This window comes from Toxotes jaculatrix, chromosome 24 (assembly GCF_017976425.1).
Source record: "Toxotes jaculatrix isolate fToxJac2 chromosome 24, fToxJac2.pri, whole genome shotgun sequence".
NCBI lineage: Eukaryota > Metazoa > Chordata > Actinopteri > Toxotidae > Toxotes > Toxotes jaculatrix.
In genome coordinates, this window is record NC_054417.1 from 6,800,257 (window position 1) to 6,822,399 (window position 22,143).

At 42.9% G+C, this 22,143-nt stretch overlaps 1 protein-coding gene across 1 annotated transcript; it reads left to right on the forward strand.

Annotated features, from left to right (window-relative positions):
* The first annotated feature begins 486 nt into the window (after positions 1-486).
* LOC121178236 (microtubule-associated protein 2-like) lies at positions 487-21,002 on the forward strand. Its single transcript, XM_041032798.1, is given in 19 exon segments — positions 487-601; positions 3,495-3,520; positions 3,523-3,670; positions 4,669-4,743; positions 5,683-5,880; positions 7,070-7,252; positions 7,328-9,808; positions 9,988-10,185; positions 10,394-10,531; positions 11,383-11,438; positions 11,943-11,951; positions 12,267-12,452; positions 12,567-12,681; positions 13,724-14,034; positions 17,023-17,115; positions 17,772-17,864; positions 18,583-18,664; positions 19,151-19,263; positions 19,380-21,002. Coding segments are annotated over 19 exon segments (4,830 nt in total). The 3' UTR covers positions 19,590-21,002.
* Positions 21,003-22,143: the final 1,141 nt, after the last annotated feature.

A 22,143-nucleotide genomic window follows, 5' to 3' on the forward strand; every position in this document is an offset into this window, starting at 1 on the left:
TGGACAGCAGTGGCCTAGGATGCATTAAGAAGTGTTCAGAGATAATGTTCTTCTCTAAATCAACCCATGAATGAGACCAAGCTGATTCTAGATGCAAACACGAAGGTTTTCAGACAGATACACACACACACTTAGAGACAGACACACACACACACACACACACACACACACACACACACACACTCGGCTGCTCACACAGAGGATTAAGGCCAGGTTGGCCTACTGAGACTGGCTGCCAGAGATTCCATCCTCCCTCCTAAATGGATGGTGACATTCTGATGTGAGCGGCGCTCCATGGAGGCGTGATGAGTGACCCAGATTGGGGTGGGGCTGGTGGTGGTGGTTGAGGGGTGGGGGCTGAGGCGCAGACAGGGAGGGAAGTGAGGTCGGATTAGGGGTGGGGTGGGGTGGTGTCGGTAGAAAAGAGGGATGCAGGGGCTGGAAGGTAGAGTAAAGTGTGGCTGGGGGCTGTGAGAGTGTGAGACGATGGAGTTGAAAGACAAAGCGAAGAGGGAGGAGAGAGTAGGAAGCCCAGTGGAAGTCAAACGAGCCTCAGGCCAGCTGCCGTACCTTCACATCGTCTCTGTAAGAGATCGTGCTGGCAGGTTCAATTTAAGACATCAGTCCCGAGACGTGATGGGATTTGACAGTCCTTTTTTGACTCCTAGTACTGTTGATTTAACCCTTTCAGGATTAGAAAGTGTGATGGTCCACATGCTGAGCAGTCGTAGGCTAACTGCTGAGCCCTTCTGAAAATATAATACTCAAACATTATTTAACAGTTAGGGATCCTTCAGAAAGGGTAATAACCTCATTTCTAATTTAACAAATTAGAAGTGATTTGACAGACCTGCACTTTACTGAAGTATTTCTTTTCCTGCCAGTTTTTTAAGATATATATATATATATATATATATATATATATATATATATATATATATATATATATATATATATATATATATATATATATTTATGTAACTGTAACTGGGTTTTTCCTGCTCATAAAAGCATTATTTTTCTGCACTTTGTCAAACTGCCATAAGGTAAATTGCGGACTGGTAAATTGTTAGATTAAATCCTCCAATGGGAGAGTAATTGTAGGGGGAAAAACGGAGGAAAGAACAAGTATGTTTTCCTTCAGAGCAGAAAATGTCTTTTTAAGCCCTGCTGCTTTTTTGTGTTATGTCTAGAAACATGCCTATTGCACACTTTATCCTTTTCTCTCTAACACAATAAGACTGGTAAACAGCTAAAAGGAAGCAACGAGAGAGGGTGATGTCTGATCACATTAACCACACGAGGATGACAGTGTGTGCCTGGAGAGCAAGGTCTGGTGGGTGGACACACCCAGACATAAGGAGAAAAATAAACAATTTGGCATGAGTTTACTATCTAATGTTAATAGGGTAAAAAAGTTAGAGAATAAATTAAGTGAATTAGCCGGCCTGAGGGTAAAAATTCAGAATTTAAAAGGTTTTCATTTATATGATGTAGACCTGTTGTACCTCCTGGAAGGACAGAATTAGGTTTTTATACTCTTTCATATGAATAATATGCTCAATAATATCCAGCCAAACGAAGGCTGGTGGTTCCTAGTATTTTACAGTCTGTTAATAAAAGAAAGCAGACAAATATAAAAATATCAGCATAGCCAACAAATTATAGACAATATTTTTGCCGTGTGTCTGGACCCCTGTGGTGTAATGCTTTTGAATTTGTGTGGGAAAAGGTGTTCATTGCTTGTGTTTTTCTCTGCAGTTAAGTGCCTTTCTATCAAATGAGAACACGGAGGATTTATGTAAGCAGCCAAGGTCTATGATACCCTTTGTAGGGACACCATGTGAAAGCCAAGTGCGGCATATTATTGCCAAAACAGCAGCTGAAAGCAGGTCAATGCAATTCTAAACCACCATCAGCACAATCTGGCTGTCAGCGCACCCGTTTTCTTCCTTAGCAACAGCTGGGACCAGACTCGCCTGGGCTGAGATTTTCAGTCTCAGACAGTTTGGCCCAGTGTCTTTTGAGTGTCAGTAGGTCTTTTTCCTCCTCCCCCCTCCTCCTCTCTTCCTCATCCTTTTTTCTTTCTCCTCTGATCCTCACATCTTCCCACTGCAGCAGACATTAGGCCCGATCACTGTGAGCCTGTCGTCATGCAGCGCTGCAGGGAGGGAGAGGAGAGAGAGACTTAGAGAGGAATGAGGAGGGAAGAGGAATAGGCTGAAAGAAAGAGGAGAAAGAAAGAGACAAATAGCAAGGGGCCGTACAATTTCACATTGGCTAATAGCAGAATTTGAATTTGAAAAAGAGGAGTGAAGAAAAAAAATAAATAAAAAGCAGCTTAAGCAAGACAAAGAGGACGAGGTCAGAGTTGGTGGTTGGCGATAGCAAAGTTTCATGGTTTTAAAGACAGAGAGATCAGAAACGAGACGGAGGGAGGAAGAAGAAAGGAGTCCCAGTGATGATTTGTTTTGATGAAATTAGCTGCAGCTGCTTGATGATAATGATGCTATTTAGCTAAGCTGCCAGGCAAGGGAGGGCCCCCTGCTAATCATGTTTAAAAAGCAACATTATATGTTTCCTCCGAAGGGGAAAAGGGGGCAGCTTTTATGAGGGAACATGCTTGATTAGAATGGAGATAGTTCAGTAGTGCATGCATTGACTGGGACCAGCCTTTTGTTATTGAAATTAATGGGAAAGAGCTTGTTGCACTACAGTGTGGGCAGAGGGTGCTGCTGTCTGTCATGTGCTGCACTTAAATGTCTAGATGTGTGTGTGTGTGTGTGTGTGTTTGTGTGTATTGAGCACTTTTTTGTCTGAATGGGGTAAGCCTGTCAAACCCATCTGCTGGACCCCTGTAAGACCTGTTCTGGTTGCCATGGGAACAGCCTCCTTATCACTGGTGAGGGGATATGAAGGGTGTGTTCACGTTTCGTTTTTTTTTCCTGTTCTCGTTTTGTGTGTTTTTTTCTCTACCTGTTGGTTTTAGTTTGATGCTTTTTTATTCAGTCAGTATTTTAATTCCTTAACAGTGAGTGAGTGTGTGTGTTTGGCACATGTAGGTATCAAATCTAAAACCTTGTGATGCCATGCTCCACCTGTTTAAGCTTATAAAATCTGAAGCACTGACTGTCTGTGGGAGTCACATGCACTGCAAAAGTGAAAAACACTGAAATATGACCAAGGAGACACAGATATCTTGTCGGCCTCTCCCTCCTGTCTCAGCACGTGGATGTTGAGACAAAGACCAGTTGGCTGAGCCGGTAGAGGACCCGTGTGGCTCATTACTCCCTCCTGTGGCTGACTTGTGAACTTCACCATGAAGGATCCATCATGTATTAGATCAGATGCTTTAGAGGACTTCCTCTTTTTGTTGCATATTTTGGCTCACATCTTCTTATTAACCTTCATCTCAATTTCTACTTGCTTTCCCCCGTCCTCTGCTTTTGGATACCTCATGCTCATCTTCCCCTTCTCTTCATCTTCTCCAACAGGTGACCCATCCCCTCCCCGGTGTCCCAGCAGGCAGGCATGGCAGACGGTCGACAGCCAGACGAGCACTGGGCCTCCAACGGCCAAGAAAACGGCGAGAATGGGTACTCCGCCTACAGCTCCGGCTACAGGGAGAACGGATACCACGGTGGAGCAGCTGCACATCCTGGAACAACAGGTAGAAACACGGACATGGTGTGTTTGCAAGTGTGCATGTGCATGCCTTACTGGGTCAGTGACATTGATTGGACTGCTAACACTCACCGCCAGATGGCTGTGGGTAAATGTGATTGGTTCCACAGTTCCAGGCAAGAGCGATCAATCCCCAAAAGGCACTTGAACAGATCAAATGGTTTCACATTTGAATGAGTCGTGAACAGCTCTGCCAAGGGCCGGACGACATTGCTGTGATCCCTCAAGACACTTGGCGTGGTTAAAATAAAGCATAATATCCATTGTGTCAGGACCTAGGTTGGTGGATGTTAGATGTTGTGGAGTGGAAGAAACATACAGAAAGACAGAGAGGTTCAGTATATTGAGAAGAAAATGAAGCAAAGAAAAAGGGAGAGACTGAAGAAGTTGAAGATTTTTTTTTTTAAAGGGAAGAACAGGATAAATGAGATAGAAAAGAGGATTAAGCTGCTTACTTGGTGGCTTACTTTTCATGTCACGCTTACATGCCAGAGCATGTTTTCACCATGTTTTTTTGTATATCTCTGGAAAACTGTTTCACCTTTTTTTAAAAAAAAAATAGTGAATCAAATGTAAATAATATGATTCACTATATATTTAATATTTCTTTGCTAAATCTGAATATTGAGCTGCTGTCATGTGAATCAGTATGTGATGTTTTTTGGGCATTTCTTGACACCATCTAAGGTAAGTTAGTGCTCTGTCTGTATTTATCTGCACTGGAGAGTCCAACAGGCCACTAATCAAATCCCAGAGGAGGATGGGATTTGTGTTCCACATCCACAACTCATCAGAGACACACACACACACAACCACCATCATTTCAAACTCAAAGAGGGGCCACCCACAGAGATAAGGTCAGCTTTGAGTTATTAGTTTTTCATTTCCTTCCTCCCATCCATGTCTTGTCTTCCCGGTGTGTGTGTCTGTCTCTCTTTCTCTCTCTCTCTTTCTCTCTCTCTCTCTCTGTCTCTCCCTTCGCAGTGGATGACTCAGCCAATTTGCCTCCCTCCCCTCCCCCCTCTCCATCCGCTGAGCAGATTGGGCCCGTGGCACAAGGTACACACACTTATAACCACTCCAGACCCATCCAGCATGAGAGTGTGAATGGTGGTGAGAGTGGCAAAAAAAAAAAATCTCTAAACGAAGACACCAAACACTCAATCTGGAGGATTTCAAGAGATTGTTCTCAAAACACAGCAGCCACTCCTCCTCTTTCTTCTGATCCCCTAGTGTTTAGTCTCAGGGTCCGCTGTTGCTTTGCATGTCAGCTGATCATCATACCACCTTTAAGGAGTCTGCAGCATGTGCCACACTGTCCTATCCAATTCACACTTTGGTCCATTTTGCCAGTATTAGTTTGATATTCCTTTTCCTAACACACACCAGTATGTCACTAGAATTGACCCTGGATACAAGAGCTAGACCACAACACAAACATCCTTCCCCCCTTTAGGCAACAGTACATGACCTGCCACTGGAGCCCTTCATCTTATTAGTCTGCTTTCCCCTCTCAGCTTCTCCTTTTGTTGTTCTTTTGCTCATTACTCCAAGAGTAAATCACAGCTTGACTTTCAGCTCTTCACTCACAGGGAACAGCACAGTCTGTTTTCCAGTCATTTCCTTTTTTGCACGTGGCATGCAATCACCAAAATGTAGAATCATATAGTCCCACTGCATGCTTTAGGGTTTACTGTACACAAGATACAGAAAAAAATCCAGAGAGAATTTTTATCAGACTTTGTAATGTTTTTCTGTAAAATATTTTAAAGTTAAAGTTGCATATATTTGAAGATGTAACTATTATTTTAAAGTCAAACTCTTTTTAAAGGTTATTTAAAATTAATGTTGTTAAATCTTTATCTATCAGGACTACGCTTGGTGTGTTGATTGCATCCCATACATCTCCATCAGAGCTGAAAGTGTCTTGCAAACCATGTAACCCCAGTTTTGTTGTCCTCCATGTCTGATCCATGTGTCTCCCTTCCCTGCTCAAAGAAGATAAAGTAGGGGTTCTCAGTCAACAGCAGGATGAGGAGGAGGCTCCAGAGGAGCCCGGCAGTTACCAAGAGGAAGTGACATATGAGCAGCCAGGAGATTTGCTCTTAGAGCAGGCAGATTGTTTAACAGAGCCCCAGGCTTTGGGCTGCCAGCAAGCCCAGACGCCTGAGGTCCTCAATGGAGGAAGTCATCAAGGTGAACACAGCCCATCACAAAAAGGTGTGTGTGGTTTTACGGGGTTTTGTGTGTGGATGTATAAAGAGTAAATGTGGAGCTGTCCATTACCTCTTTTGCATGATCCTCTTGTGCTCTGTTGATGAGCACAAAAACTTTCTACTCTTGATTTATCAGTTGTGATGCAACTCAGGCTTTGCTGCCAATCTTTCTCCAGCTTTGTTGCCCTGAAATCCTTGAGCTTCTGCTTCAATACCTGACGTTGCCGTGTGCAAAACGATGTGACGTAGCATTTTGATTTTGTGCTTTTTCATGCAAAACATAACCATTTGCTTTTCATTGGATCGACATTAGAAAAACCTGATCAACCATGTTGTAGTTGATCATTTCTGCACTTGTATTGCCAGCTACATTGCAAATGCAAATATCACTGTCTAAACTGTCTAGAATTAGTTGTCTGTATTTTTTTATGTGGGTTTTGCTGGAATATTGTGTGCAAGAAAGTGTTTCTGAGTACACCCACCTGAATGGGTGCTTCATGAATCAGTCCTGAATGTATTTTAAGTCTGTTGTGTATCACTCGCTTTGAGTTTCAATGTTGTTTTCATTTCATCCCAAGGCATAGGATAATCCTGTTTTCCTATTGTTACTAAGATCTCACTTTGGGCATTATAATCCACTCTCATTGGACATTTATCATCATCCTTATCTCTAAGGTTAATTAAATCAACAATATAATATATTCTATATATTAATTTATATTAATTTACTTTGATAATTTTATCCACACATCCACAACATTCCTTTACTTGCAGTAGAAACTGTAATGGCACCATTAACAGCTAACTGCATCAAATGAAAGTTTCTTCTAATAATGTAGTCATGGGGTTGACCATTTTTGTCAATCCTTGTGTATTGCAATAGGAATTCAATATATTTGTGTACATTTATTTCTTATCATCTAACATCATGCAACTCATTCCTTCATTCCAGTTCTGCACGCTATCTTAGGTGCTGTGATCCCCCCTGTGCTGTTGTGGCCTGCCACAAAATACACTGTGCTGTGTGTTTTGCTTGATGGAGAGCTACTGTATCTATGTGCAGAGGGCCTCGGCTTGACTGTATTGGCTAGCTTTTGTGGATGCTGCTAGCAAAGCTTTTAGCAAATATCACTCAGCACAGAGTTGTACAGTATCCTTCAAACTCACAGCCCAGCCTGAAGAGTGTCTCAGTAAGGCATCTTCTGAGTCTGCTATGAAAGAAGATGAACCTCAGCTCGTCTCGACCGAACCTCCTCCTCCCTCTGTGAAAGATAAAAATCTCCCTGACACCTCCTCAGTCGAGCTGGGTAGCCAAGACAAAAAGGATGTTGTAGAAGAGGCTGCAGATGGCCGTCTGCTTGTAGAGTCCAAAGCAAAAGAGGTGAAACACTCTTCAGTGGCAGAAGAGTCCTCAAAAGATTTGACAGAGGAAAAAGAGAGAAGTGTCTCACCAAGAAAATCAGGAGCCCCTACGAACGAAAGCGAGGAAAAACCAGAGACAATTGAGGGGATGAATAAGACAGAGCACGATAGTGGCATTGGATTACATGAGACGCCAGTGGCTGATATTCAGAAAGCTGACCAAAGACAAGAAACAGTCAAATCAAGTCCAGAACATGGTACAGAGTTGAAAGCCACATCAGAAATGTTTGTAGAACATGAACCAGGAGCAACAGCCTACTTTGAGACATCCTCAAAAAGCCACAAAGAGGAGGAGTCACCACAAACTCAGAGCTATTATGAACTCAGCACAGCAGCTGAGACAAAGTTAAGTGGGGAAACTGAAGGCTCTATGCAGAAGCTAGAGGAGCAACAACGGAAGAAAGTCAGGACATCTCCTGGTAAGATGTCATTAGAACAGAGAAGCCTCTCCTTGAACATTACTGTTGGATTCTCAGCAGGACAGACAACAAAGGAAGAGAAGTCAAAGACCTTCTCAGAAAGCTTGTGTCCAATCAGTGGAAGTTTTGATGAATCTGAAGTTAACCCTTCAATACCATCCGTGGAGAGTGATGAACCCAAGTTTCCACCAGCTGTCTCCATTACCCCAACTTCGACTGAATCAGCGGAGGATTTGCCTTCCAAAGCAGAAGCTCCTCGCTCTTCTGACACGCACAGTTCCAGTTTTGAGCAAGCAAGCAACCTTTCTGAGATGTTGGACCTGGCTGGAGCCCTGCCTCAGCCATCACTAGAGAGGAGAGAGGTTGACCACATGAGACGAAAGTCAGTGCCTACTGATGTGTCAGCTCTGGTCGGGAATTCTTTGGCCAAGCTTGCCTTGGGAGATCAGACCTCACGAGTGGTGGGCAGAGAAAGACAGCTGGAGGACCTGGGCTACTGTGTTTTCAGCGAGTACTCAGGGCCCATGCCTTCTCCTGCTGATGTACCCAGTCCTGGGGACTCTCCACACCAACGTTTCCCTTCTGTGGAGGGAGAAGTTGAAGAGGAGCTTGGGGCCATAGAAGCTGAAGCTGTTCACAAGGGATTCCAGCAACCAGATCACAAAGGGACTACATCTGAGATTTCTCAGAAAACAGTAACTGAGAAGAAAGATTCACCAGTAAAAAGCACCCTGATCCTTGAAAGAGCTGTGACAAGTGGAGGAAAACCTGATCGCCTAAGAATCCCAATGACATCTTCAAAAGACAGGCTGTCTGAGTTTCGTTTGGAGACTGGCCTGCCTGGTGACATAAAGATCCAAGCAATCCCTGAGGTAGATGTTGAAAAAGACCCCTCCAGAGAGGCTTCTCCCATCCCACCAGACAATTCCTTTACTTTCACACCTACCGAAACTGGAAGCAAGGCTCCCCCGACACCCACCACACCCAAGTCCCCAGATGACACACCCTCAGAAAGCCAAGACACTGGAGAGAAAGCTAGGAAAGATGTGTTACCAGAGGTCAAAGCAGAGAACGATCTGACGTCTGAGGGGATTGATAATAAGCAACCAGAGTCAGACAAAGAAGTGCCGACAACTGAACTGAAAGAATCAGAAAAAAGTAGTGAAGAACCAGAAATTTCAAACACAGACATACCTTCAGCATCATCTCAGTCTTTAGGAGAGAATAAAGAAAAAGATGACAAGAAGATTGAAGGTGAGCACAGTGCACCTGCAACATCAGAAATAATTGAAAAGCAGGAGACCTCAAAAGCTGTTCAGGATTTAAGCACTAAAACGCCCTCAGATGAGAAAGATGCACAAATCCAGTTACAGGATGTGACTCTGGAAAAAGGAACACCAAAGCCACAAATATCCTCCCCCATCATTATCATACCTCAAGCACAAGTAGAGGAGGAAGCAGAGGATGAAGATGATATTGAGATTGCTGAAGAGCCTCAAGAAATAATGGATGAAGCTGAAGAGCCTGTTCTTCCCAAGACAGGCCAATCTGAATTCAGAAAGGAAGAGCAAAAGACAGAGGAGGTGAGGCTGATGGTAGGTGACCAGCTGTTGGAAGATGACCCCAAGTCTGGAGCAGATGACTGGAGTCACAGTGCTCAAAACAGTGGCGACGGAGAGCCGGCGACAGACAGTTCACACTTGTCTCCATGCTCTGACCACGAGCTGCCACATACAACTGAGGAAGGAGGTAGAGATGAAGGGATGGAGGAAGATGAAGTAGCAGAAGATCCACAAATCAATAGAGAAGAATGGAAGAAGAAGAAACAGCAGGATGAGGAGGAAGTGGGCTCTGATGAGATACGTGAAGGAAAAGAGGAGAAAATGATGGAAGAGGAGGGTGAGAAGAGGATGGGGGAGGTGGAGGAGGAGAAAGACGTCGAGATTGGTCAGGAGGTGGAAGAGACTTCTGATGTGTCCCATCACACCAGTCAGGCAGCTAATGATGATGAAACCACCATTGACATCTCCATCCTAGATACAGACAGTGGCTGGATGGACTCACAAGGTACTGCAGCTTGTAAAGTGAATAAATTAACAATTCTAAAAAAAATTTTTTTAAATTGAATGTATATTTAACTTATTGTTTTTATATTAAATTCTAGATAGCATCAGAAAGCTTGTTGCTGCTAAATCTGAATGATGAGTGTGGAGAATTAGTCCTCTTTTGATCCTTCTCCACTGCAGATGATGACAAAAGTATTATGACTGAGCAAATCGAAGCCCTTCCTCACACCCAGAGTTCTAGCAGTACACCTGTGGTGGTGGACAGACCCGCTAAACGGGCCCCTGGCAGAGGAAGGGCCAACCCTGGCACTACTGAGAGAAAAGTGTCCCGCAAAGTACCCATCCACCATCCAAGAGAGGAGATGAAGAAGAAAAAAGGTTTCAATTCTGTATTCAAGAAGAAATATTGTTCAGCTTAAAAGAAATTATCTACTTAATTTTTAACACTGTGCTTTTGTATTTATACTTTTTATTCAATAGCATTGTCACTTGTGTAACTTAATGTTAAACACAGATTTGCCTCTCTGTTGTACATTTAACTGAGGTATTTGCATGTTGGTATAATCCTGTCTCTCCTTTTTGCCAGTAGGCATGAGGAGGGCTGACCAGAATAAAGTGTCAGCCCTCCAAAGTCGTTCTCCGTCTCGAAAGAGTGTAGCCAAAGCGGCAGCCAGACATCCTAGGCCTGCTCTGCTTCACGGCTCTGCTAGACGCAAGGCCACAGGTGAACACTTTTCACCAGGAATCAGTGCCGTGGATAGAGAGAGTGAAACCAAATGTTACCATAGTACAGTACCGAAGAGGCCCAAGAGATAATCACAAGGTGCTGAGCGCCCTGTGTAGGACTTAGGTACCAATAATCACCCGTTTTTAATAACTTCCTCAAAGGTACTGTGACTTTTGTACAAAGTCAGTTGTCTTCATTAATGAGAAAAAACAAAGTAATGACAAATGAAAATGTTGGCTCTCTCTATTGATGGCTTTTTGAGAAAATAAGCGGGTCCAATGTAGCTGGCAAATATAATGTGCATTTTTAAAACACCACATTTTCTCTGTTTTTCTCCATCGACATGTCTTCACACTTTTTCTTTGGTCTTTTGTTTTGTGGTTTAGTTTTTATCCTCGTCAAAATGATGCATTTTCAGCTGTTTGGCTTCATTTTCACGTTTGTTTGTTGTTGTTTTTTGTGCTCGCTGATGCTGTAGTTTGTATTTTTATGAGGAAAACAGCTACTTTGGGTTTACGGCTCACTTTTCTGTGTTTGCTGGAAATGGCTTCAAAGTTGTGTGTTCGGATCAGTTGGTGTGAAAAAGTGTGAATGTGAAGAGAGACTGACAAAAATGCTTTAAAGCGAGTATTTTGATGTGTGATTATCTGATTTCTGTCATCGGGACATGTCTGTCGTTAGAACACATTGCAGCAAAAACCCTGTCTGGACTGTCTGTTCAGACTACACAATGCATATGGATGTGTACTGTATGTGTGTGTGTTTGTGTGAGCATGTGTTCTCACTCAGAAATGTCTCCCTCTGCTGGTGTACATTGATTATTACAGTTAGGACTGTTTTCTTTACAGGTGTGGAAAGCCATCAGCCCCTCAGTGTGGCCCACCAGTCCAGGGAGAGAACCACTGTAAGTACTATCATCTGTGACACACACACACACGCAATCATGTACACACACTCATATTGGCTATAATTGTCATTTATTAATAGTGGGTAATTACTATGAGTTGTTTTTATTGTATCTAAATTTAAATTCAATGATATATTGACTGGCTGCACATCAGTAAAACATAGGAAGAAATAAAAGACACAAGGTGATGATAAGCTACAGTATTGAATCCTTGCATCAGTCCTCTGTTCAATCCAGTTTAATTTTGTCAAGTACACTGAAGTTGCATCAGTTTACGGAGCATTACATCCTTGCCAGCAGTTGTCGCATTTGTCTTTCAGTATATTTCACCACACAACTCTGTGTTGCATCATGGGATCTATTGTTTGCATAACAAACTCAGTATCGTCTTCCTTTTATTCTTTTCTGCATGTTTGCATTTGCATCTTTTCATTTCTCTGTGTGCGTATTCATTTTGTCTTGCATGCCTGCCTCTATCCCTGTCTGTAGCAGTCTCGCCAGAGAAAACCTGTGAGTAAAGAAATCAAACTGCAGTGGCCACGCACATTTTACCAGTTAAAAAAAACATGTGCTGGGCGATCACCCAAATGATGACAATTCCAAAACTCTTTCTTCCTTAATAATTCAACCTTTCTAAAAATGGAATAGATATGATGATACAATTTAACATACACTTTCATGTAATGTTTCCCTGTGAACCATAAATTTCATTTTATTTTCATCCCATCTCACTTCTTCATTTCTCCATCTGTTTGTCACCCCTGCCTGCACATGGTCCATCTATCCTGCATGCTCTCCCGCCTCTCATCACGGTTTCGGGCCCAGAGCCCCACGAGGGCCGTTCTGTTAAAGATGGCAGTGCAGCGTCGGGGGTCCGATCACCATCCCCCCCGGCCTGGCTCTGCCTGTAGCCTGAAACGGAGCCCCCTGGTGGAGGCTGAGCTCAGAGAGGCCCGCCCCTCCTCTGCATGCTCCCACCCGTCCCCTCTGCCAAACAAATGGGCAGAGCAGGTAAAATGAAAGAGAGAGGGATTGACAGGCAGCTGTAACCAAAGTCCATGCACGCTGCATGTGATGAAGCCTGGGTATTGATTCTTTGGTGTGTGTGTGTGTGTGTTAATTCAGGAGAGAGCATACCGCAGCCCAGAGAAGAGGTCATCCCTCCCCAGGCCGGCCAAATCTCTGACACGCCACATCCCTGCTGCTGAGCAAGAGGACAGCACCCCCTCCAGGCCAACCTGTAAGAACACGCACACGTTCCACCTTGTTTGCCTCCCTTACACAGCAGATTGCCTTTTCACTGATTTTATTAACTCTCCTAACTCACTAACTTGGTTCACTTTATGACATCTTAACTCATGCCGCCCTCCACACCCTGCCCTGCTCTTCTCTGCCTCCCACCTCCCTTCACCTCCTTGTCCTGTTGCCTCTCCTCTTCTCCAAAGCGATCCGTACCGAGTCCAGAGCGGACAGCAGGTCTGGAAGAGCCCCTAGTATGGCAGGTAGACCACCCAGTAGCTCCTGTTAGACCCTCATCAACAACATATGACATCTAGTTGGCAACACATAGTGTTTTTATTTTAACTCCAACGTAAGGACTTATTCTCTGTATAGGAGTGAGCATCATCCATTGACAAAGCATTTGTTCACTCATCTTGGTCACACATTATTCTGAAAGGTGTCTGCAGGTTTCAAAAAGTCTGTTTATATATTTTTGATTCCAAATTTGTTATTCAACACTGAAGTATTTTTAACGTGGTAAATTTGGCTTTCTTAAACCTGCAGTTACCTTAGCAGAGGAACAGGTGGGATCCATAACAACAGGTCGCTACCTTTTGTTCTTATTAAGCATCAAGGTCTTATTGGTTCTGCACCAGTATCCCAGCAACAAGACCTCAGCATTAAATGAGTTCAGCTGCCTGTGTGTGTTTTCATGCTCCTTGTCAAACATTCTTGTTTGACCTGGGTTGTTTGCTTTGTGGAAACTGAGCAGATTTGGTGCAAACAGGGCAGCGTTCACAGCTCCATGAGTGTTATGTTTCTTTATCATCATTATCATTATCATCATCATCATCATCATCAGAAGTAGATGAAGAATCACACACACACACGCACACACACCAGTCCATCTGTTGCTCTTTTGTGTCTGTCTTCCCTCTTGTCTGAGGTGTTTGTCTCTCTTTTGAATGTTCTTTCTTTCTTTTTCTCTAGGAAGGGTTTTTCTTATCCCTACATCCCTCTTCCTCTTCTCGTCCTAATCCAACCTCTCCTGTCTCCTGTAGGTACAGATTCGGCACGTTCTCGATCAGTCCGTAGTGGCGCCTCCACCCCTGGCTCCTCTGCCGTCACTCCTGGTACGCCCCCCAGCTACTCCTGCCGGACCCCAGGTTCGCGCACCCCCGGCAGCCACACACCCAAGTCCTTCAGCGTCCTCCAGGAGAAGAAGGTGGCGGTGATCCGAACCCCGCCCAAGTCACCGTCCTCCGCCCAACGGCAGCTGAAGGTTCTCAATCAGCCCCTGCCTGACCTGAAGAATGTGAAGTCCAAGATCGGGTCCACCGCCAACCTCAAGCATCAGCCGAAAGGCGGACAGGTAACGGGGCTCTGCTGGAACACTACAGTCATAGTGTTATTCAGGTATGGAATCACATAAACCCAGGTTCAAAACACATGGAGGCAAGAAGTCTTCATTCTGCAAAATGTTGTCACTCTGGCAAGAAATCTTTACAGCACACAGAAAGACACACATTTACCTAATTGTGCCACAAGAGGGCAGAAAAGGATAAAGTCATATTGTACACCTTAAGAAAAAGATATGCAATTTGTCTGAATAAGGATAAATAGTCAGTTGTTTTTTGATACCATCTCCCACTAGTACTGCAAATAAAGCAAGACTGATAGTATTATTACACTTAAATTCTAACAGTATAATTTCTTCGAATTATTTCTCTTTATTCTTGAAACCTTGTAGTACCTGTAGTTATTTGTAGCTGTTGAATGTTAATTTGTACTTAAAGCAGCTTAGAAATTAAATTTTCATCTGTCCTGACTGTTTTGTTATTGCTGGACCTTTCTGGTGGGTTTGTGATTCCACAGCAAATTAACTGCTGGAACAGCTTCTCTAAAAAGAGACAGAAACTGAGAGTTTAAGCAGTGGGTTTCCTTTCCTTTCATTTATTCCCCTTCTTTGCCTCCTTTTTTCTTTCTGACTTGTAGAAATGTTGTAAAATACTCAAATATTTCTCTCCACATCTCCATTTTCACTCACTGACTGCCCTGCCTCTAAACCCCTGCCGTGCCGTCACTGTCTGTCTGCTTCCTCTGACTGTCCCTTGCCCTCTCCCTGTCTGCTGTCATCTCCGTCAGTCTGGATCAACCGTCACCGGCTGCCTCTGGCCTCTTCCCCTGACTGTCTCTTTGTCTCTCTTCTTCTTACCTTTTCCCAAATTTCTCCCTGCTGGAAAAAGCTTCAGCTCTACCACAAACGTCATGTGTTGGTCTTTTCTAAAATAATGAGATTTTAAACAGCCATGCTCCCAAGAATACCTCCACAGAGCAGTCAACCTGCAGGATCATTTCCCTGGGGGAACTGCTTTCGTCATTACCGTTGCAAGAGTTTCCCTCCGGCTCTGACTAATAATAACTGCAAGCGGGTGCAATTACTTATTGAGAAGTTGTATCAAGGACACAGGATGAAAATATCACCTCGGTTCACTCTTCCCTCTTCTTTTTTTTGGGTTTCAAACAAAACAGTCTCTTGGTGGATCCTCAAAAAGAGCCAGATTTACCCAGCAGCCCCTGCTGAACTGAAGAGGATTGTGCAATGAAAATTTTAAGTTCCAAAGAGATACTGTTTTTAACTGAGAACTCAGTTCTTAAGTTAAAGTTCCACCTTATGTCACTTCAGCTTTGCAGTTTTCCTTTTTCTTCCAAGAATATCATCATGCACACACTCACCTCTGTTATCCATATAATGATAATAATGAATACCCTTGATGTAAATGTAAGAATGCATGAATTTCATGCAGTCAAAAGAGGCAAAGTCTTATTCCTCTAGTCTTTGTCTGTGGGTTGTAACAGATGTGTGGCTGACTGATAGACTGCAAATTTTTCATCACATAACCAAGGCAACAGACAGTCTTAATGTTCTCAGAGTATTACAGAGGTGAGACTTTTCATTAACCCCTGTGAAATATGGAGGAGGAGGCAACCCACTGTCACTTTGCCGGCTCGCCTCTCCTCTTTGGGGAGAAATGTGACATAGGAGCAGAAATTTTTAATGAAGCTGGGTGACGCATGGCTTTGAGAAGCAGCACAGCAGGTTTTGTTGAGCACAGTCTGTGTTATACTGGAGTGTCAGATTAAAGAGGGGATGTTTTAATTTTCTATGTTAAATCGACCAAAAAAAATGACATTTGATAACATTATTTGACATCTTTTATAATCATAAAATTATTTGAATTCATTTTATTTTGACATTAAAGACATGAAAGAAGGGCTGTCGATTGATGATTGATCATGGAAATAGTTTCTGATTTATCTTCTGTCAATTGACTGATGAATTAATTAAATAATATGTTTAGCTCTGGTGTTAAATCTTCAAAATATGTATAATTTTACTTTGCTGAGTTCAGTTCCAGTGCTTTGTCATTGGTTGACCTTGCAGCTGTTTGTGCTGCAACAGCTGTAGATGGGACAGCACAGAGTAACTGCAAAGTAAAATGAAAGAAAAGAGAAACAAAACTGTGAAATGGATATTTAGAACAGTGTGTGCATCCATATGTGTGTGTCTGTGTGTGAGTGTGTGTGTGTGTGTGTGGGTTTTAGCTTTAGAGGAAGAGCTGTCAGGAGAATCCAGGTCAGTGTAGACCAGAGACAGAGGCTTGTTGTCAGGACTCTTGTGTTTTTTTTCTCTAAACCCCTTTCTCTTTTCATTTAACTTCTGTCTGTGTTCACATTGAAAATTGGATATTAGGTATTTTTTATATTATTTCTGTTTTATATAACAACACACAGTGGTGCACGAGGCAGAAATACCTTAAATGGTTGTGCCAAATCACAATTAATGAGCATCAGTGAGGTTACAAATATTACATATATCCATATTTGATCATTTGTCTGTTTCATAATATTAATTACCACCATGGTCACCTTTTGAATTTTTCTTTGAGCTTAAATCTCAAGATTTAACTTGGCCAGTTAGATTATTTCTCCCTGCAGAGCAGCTCTGAAAAATATTTGAAGCCGGTGAGGGATCAGATCTCTGTTGCTGCTTTAGCGATTCCTACTGGTTGCTCAGGGTTCCCACACTCTCTCCCTGTACCGACTTACAGTGACTGACTGAGCAGTGATGAGGGCTGCGTTAAAGGTGCACTTCGATAACGGGGCGCAAGAGCACCAGAAAAGAAAAATCACTTCTTAGATCTCTGCACAAAAGCACAAAGAAAAGTACTGTGAATGTAAATACATGTTAACTGTAAATGCATGTGAAGACACATTGATCACTCATCGCACACTTGACCTAATTAAACGAGGCACATATAGTGTTTTCTTTCTTTTTTTATATTCGATTTTGTTTTAGGTTCACATTTTAACCGAGAAGCTGGACTTCAGTCATGTTCAGTCAAAGTGCGGCTCCAAGGATAATCTGAAGCACACGCCCAAAGGAGGCAATGTATGTACGCCTTTCTCTTCCTCTTTTCTCTCCTTCTCTTTTCAGCTGGGGCTGCTGTGTCACTCTCTCATGCTACTTTTATGTGTTCATCTGTTGACCCTTCTGTTTGTCTGCCATTGGCTTGTTTCTGCCAAGCAAATGAAGGGTTTATTTCTTAAGTGTAATACATCCATGTTACTTCTTTGCCAACCGAGAAGAAAAGTTCACTGCGTCACTCTTGTAAGCCTGTTTTGGGAATTTATGTCTTCAGCACTTGTACAAATAGTGGATGTTGCACTTGGGAATTAAACTCTTTTAGAAAAGCTTCCGGGTGCTATAACAACTCTTGTTAAAAGAAGGGCAAGTTCAAGACTCCATGGATTTCAGCACTACAAGGCCAACTGCCTTTATCCACACATAAAAAACTAAACTCCATCAATAAAAGGCTTCCGTTTGTTTTCTGTGGTCGTAGATCATCTGAAATTGAAATGCTACATTGAGCTCTGACAGATTGATAGGTGGTGGATTTAAAATTGGGACACTCACAGGATTATTTTATGCAGGACGGGGAGGTGGGGAGGGGGACATGGGTCTCTTTTTTTAAGCTCCCCCATCCTGTTTTAGAAAGCCTTCAGTGTTGGCTGTTTGTATAAAAGAAGTCACCCTGTCATTCCCAGGTCATGATTCCAAGCGTTAAACTGGACTTTAGCCACGTTCAGTCTAAATGTGGCTCGTTGGACAAAATCCAGCACTCAGCAGGAGGAGGAAACGTGAGTGACTCCGCAGAAAAGCATAAACACACACACATTCAAAAGCTTCTCTCTGAATTCTCTCATTCTAATAAACCTGTACATTTAGGTATGAAAGTGTTGTTGTGTGCATTGTTGTTGTGGGATGTCTTTATCTTTATCAACTGTGTTTTCTGCCTCAGAAGCAAATATGATTAATTTTATATGTGTGCATTTGCACCAGAAATATATATATATTTTAAATATGTCTGGGGCACAACATACGGTATCTGTGCATAGTCAATACATTTTCAACATACACAGAATTTTACAGCATGCAGGACTGTCACCATATCTTTTAACAGTGTTTGTAGTCATACTAATTCATATCACCCCATGGACAATAAGGTTTAATTGAAGCACCTGCTCCCTTTAACGTCACATAGTGCCTGTGTCCTGTATGTGTTTGATGTCTGTGCTGTCGCTGCTTGCTTTCATGTCAACCTCTCTGCAGGGAACTGACATCAGCATCTCTTCATTCACAGATTCATGTTGTCGTCTCACGACTGATTTGTCACTTTTCTATACCGACTTTTTGTTTTGTTTTTTAACATATCATATCATCTTACTCCTCATTTCATGTCCATTACTTTGTGTAGCTTCCGTCCCTTCAAGGTGTTTGCAGAGCGCATCATTTTCCCCACACTGTCCTTTTCTTGTGAACGTTACATTAATAAATGCAATGTGCTGCTGCCCATAGATCCAAATCCAGAGCAAGAAGATCAACTTGAGCCACGTCACCTCCAAATGTGGCTCTATGTCCAACATCCACCACAGGCCAGGTACCACACAGAGCTGCAGTAATACAGTGGACCTTCAAATGAAATAACTGCCTCCAATAGAAATAATTTCAAAACTGTGTCTCAGAAGAGGCAAAGGAAAAGCACCTGAGACAATGCTTTTTGTGTGATATTATGTTATTCATTTACACATTTCTGCATAAAAGTGGAATGGCACTTCATTTCTCTAAACATCAAATTAACTATCTTATATATGATTTTACATGTTTGCCATACTGTAATAATGTGTGTGTCAAAGTAGAATTTCAGCCATATCCTCTGGCCTTACATGATAATGTATATACAACATTTACTAAGTCAAACCTGGTCCTTGTGCTGTCTTGGAGTACAGTGTCCTCTCCATGCACTGCATTGCAGAGACAGAGATTCTTTGCCCTGAGCATTGCTTAGGAGAAGCACTGGCCTGCAGGTGAGGGATGCCCCGTGGGTTTGATGCTTTTCCTCTCTTTCTTGCTGTCCTGCTCCCAGGCGGAGGTAATGTGCGTATTGAGAATGTGAAGCTGGACTTTAAAGAAAAGGCCCATGCCAAGGTCGGCTCCCTGGACAACACCAGCCATGTTCCCGGAGGGGGGAATGTTGTGGTAAAAAAGAAACACGCAGATATCTTGTGCACACAGAGTCTCTGTTACTGTCAGATTCTGTATAAATAAAGAGGAGAAAACAACCCTGACCTAAACTCTCTCTCCATACCCGCTAGATTGAGAGCCACAAGCTGAGCTTCCGGGAAGCAGCCAAAGCTCGAGTGGACCACGGCGCAGAAATCATCGTCACCCACTCCCCTGGGGTCGAGACGGGGGGCACTTCCCCTCGCCTGTCCTCTGCCGGCAGCATCAACCTCCTGGAGTCGCCACAGCTCTCCACGCTGGCCCAGGATGTCACCGCTGCCCTGGCCAAGCAAGGCTTATGAGCCGGCTGCCTCCGCTTCAGATGCCCTCAAAAAAAAAAAAAAATCCACACTATTACTTCTCTTCCCATCAGTCTCCTTCACTGATAAGCATCCAGTGTTCTCTCAAGGTCCCTCACTGCAACGTGACCCCCTTACATTTGACCCCACAGGTTCTGCTGTTGTAGTTGATTGACTGTCTCGTCCATCAACAACCCTTCCACCCCTTCCAGTGGGATTTTAAAAACTGAATTCTAAAGATTGCTCTTTAATCACCCCTTTAAAAGGGACATGCCCAGTCACTCTTTACTTGCTTTTCGTTCATTTCTGTTCACTAAAACATGGACTTTTCTGTTTTGTTTTAGATAGGCTGAATGCTTAGGTTTGACTGGATGTGTTTGTCTCAGAAAGCGTTGATGGTTTTATGATTGTACAGTGATATTTTTAGCGTGAAAAGCATCACGACATTCCACTCGTATAGGGATAAACTTTATGGTGAACTCACGCATAACGTCCATTCAAAATTTATATGGTACTGAATGCAAGATATAGCTACTTGATACTAGACGCTAGTCTTAAAGATACATCTGTGTGTGAGAGGCATAACTTACAGAAACATGGTGTGTAACTGTACCTGCAGAAGAATGGTTCACGAGCATGTCTACTAAAATGTGACATTTTAAATCAAAGGACATGAACTTCTGTTTGTTCGCTGGTTGGATTTTAATCTTATGATTTCCTGATACGTGCGGAATTGTTGGACAAATTGTGTTCTCTTGTTGCGTTTTCTTTTTATATATATGTCACTGTAGTGGAAGTTGTTACAGTTTTGTATGTTCCCTGTGGCTGCACTGGCTTATTAGCACCTAAATGTGGATAACCACTGCAGTTATGTCGAGTCAAGTGCTAAAAGGCTAGCTTTCTAATAGATTTTCTTTTTTTTCTTTTCTGCATACCAATGGGCTGCTCTTATTTTGTTTGGTTTTACATTAGCTCTGTGGTTTTATTAGGCTATAACAATGCTGTTATGCTGGCATGGCAAATAAATTATTCAGAAATTAGATCTATTTGGAGCAATCTTAAACTTTTCAGAGTGAGTGTGAATGGCCAGGGTGCATCCTAGTGTCCGTACTGAAAGGTCAGATCCCTGAGAGGCCTCTCATGCTCCTGTGACATTTCTCCTTTTGCAGAGGCTGTCGTACGATGTATTTGAGTGAGCAAATGTTGTTTTAAAAAAAAAAAAAGGAAAGTAAGAAGCTTTATATGAAAACATTCCATTTGAAAGAGCAGCTAGCTGACCCTTTTGTGTGATTGAACCAGTAACTTTACGGGAAATGAAAGCAGAAACAAAAAATACCCTCAACTTGCAGCTGTTAGAATTCATTAAAAAAAAAAGTAAAAAACAAAACAGCACTAGCATATTCTCTGCTCACCATTGTGAAATTCCTCTGCCCCCCTCCCCTCCTTTTCCAGCCCCAATGTCAGCTACCCCTCCAGTGTTTTTCTATGCTTCCTATATTCTTGCCTCCCTGCTCCCCCAGCCCCTCTTTGCCTGTGTAAGTGTATTTAAAAGACCATGTAGATGTGTGCACACTTTCCGATGTTTGAGACGTACTGATGACAAATGCTCCTACAGGATGATGACAACAGAAATAAAGAAAATAAAAACTGGTTCACTCTAGGTTTTTTTTTGGTCAGAAAATATTGTGATCAATTTGTCTACATCATGCATTTCTGGATCCAGTGTAGAGAAACATCATGTTGATGTGCATGGCTGGTGTCTACATTGGTATACTGGCGACTTTTATTGTGAAGGAAAATGTTTTCTGTAGTTTTTCAGAGTATTTTTATTCATTTAAAACATGCAGCAGGGCTGACATTCTGCTATATGTGTTATAGCAGAATAGCATGAAGCTTGGACATATGCAGGATCTGCACTCAATTATGAAAAACAATATTTTATAATGTATGTAATGTATAATACTTCCTCTAGCACAGGCTGTATCAGTCTTTCCATTTTATAGGTTGTCCACCTGGGTTATTAAATAACCTGTTGATATTCAAAAGGTGGGGTGGGAGGTGAGGGGGTGAATCATGTGAATGCACCATCCTGATGCAAATCAGCGTGTGTTTACTTACAACAGTTTGTACAGTTTATGGTATACCGTTTTTATACATATGCAACGCTTCTGTGACATTTCCCGTAACGATGTGCAGGAGCTGACAATGGAAACATCTGGCCCTGCTGCACACTGCGTCTTTAAGCTCCGCCGCCGATTAATTAGTACGCCGATCAACTGTCACTGTCCGGTGAGGGAGATGCTGAAATCAGAGCGCTCTCTCCTTCTCCGTCTCCCCCTCCACCACCCTCCCACCCTCCACCCCCTCCTCTCTCTCCCTCTCTCCCTTTCTCTCTCTCTCTCTCTATCTGTATTGCCGCCGACCGACCGACACTTGCAGCCATTTTACGCAGGAGGAACCCAATCATGTCGTGAGGGAAGCTCGCTGGTCACCTGGGCAGAGCCAGCAGCCGCCGCGCGTCCCGGTGGACGCACACAGGCGGGCAGGTCCGGCCAAA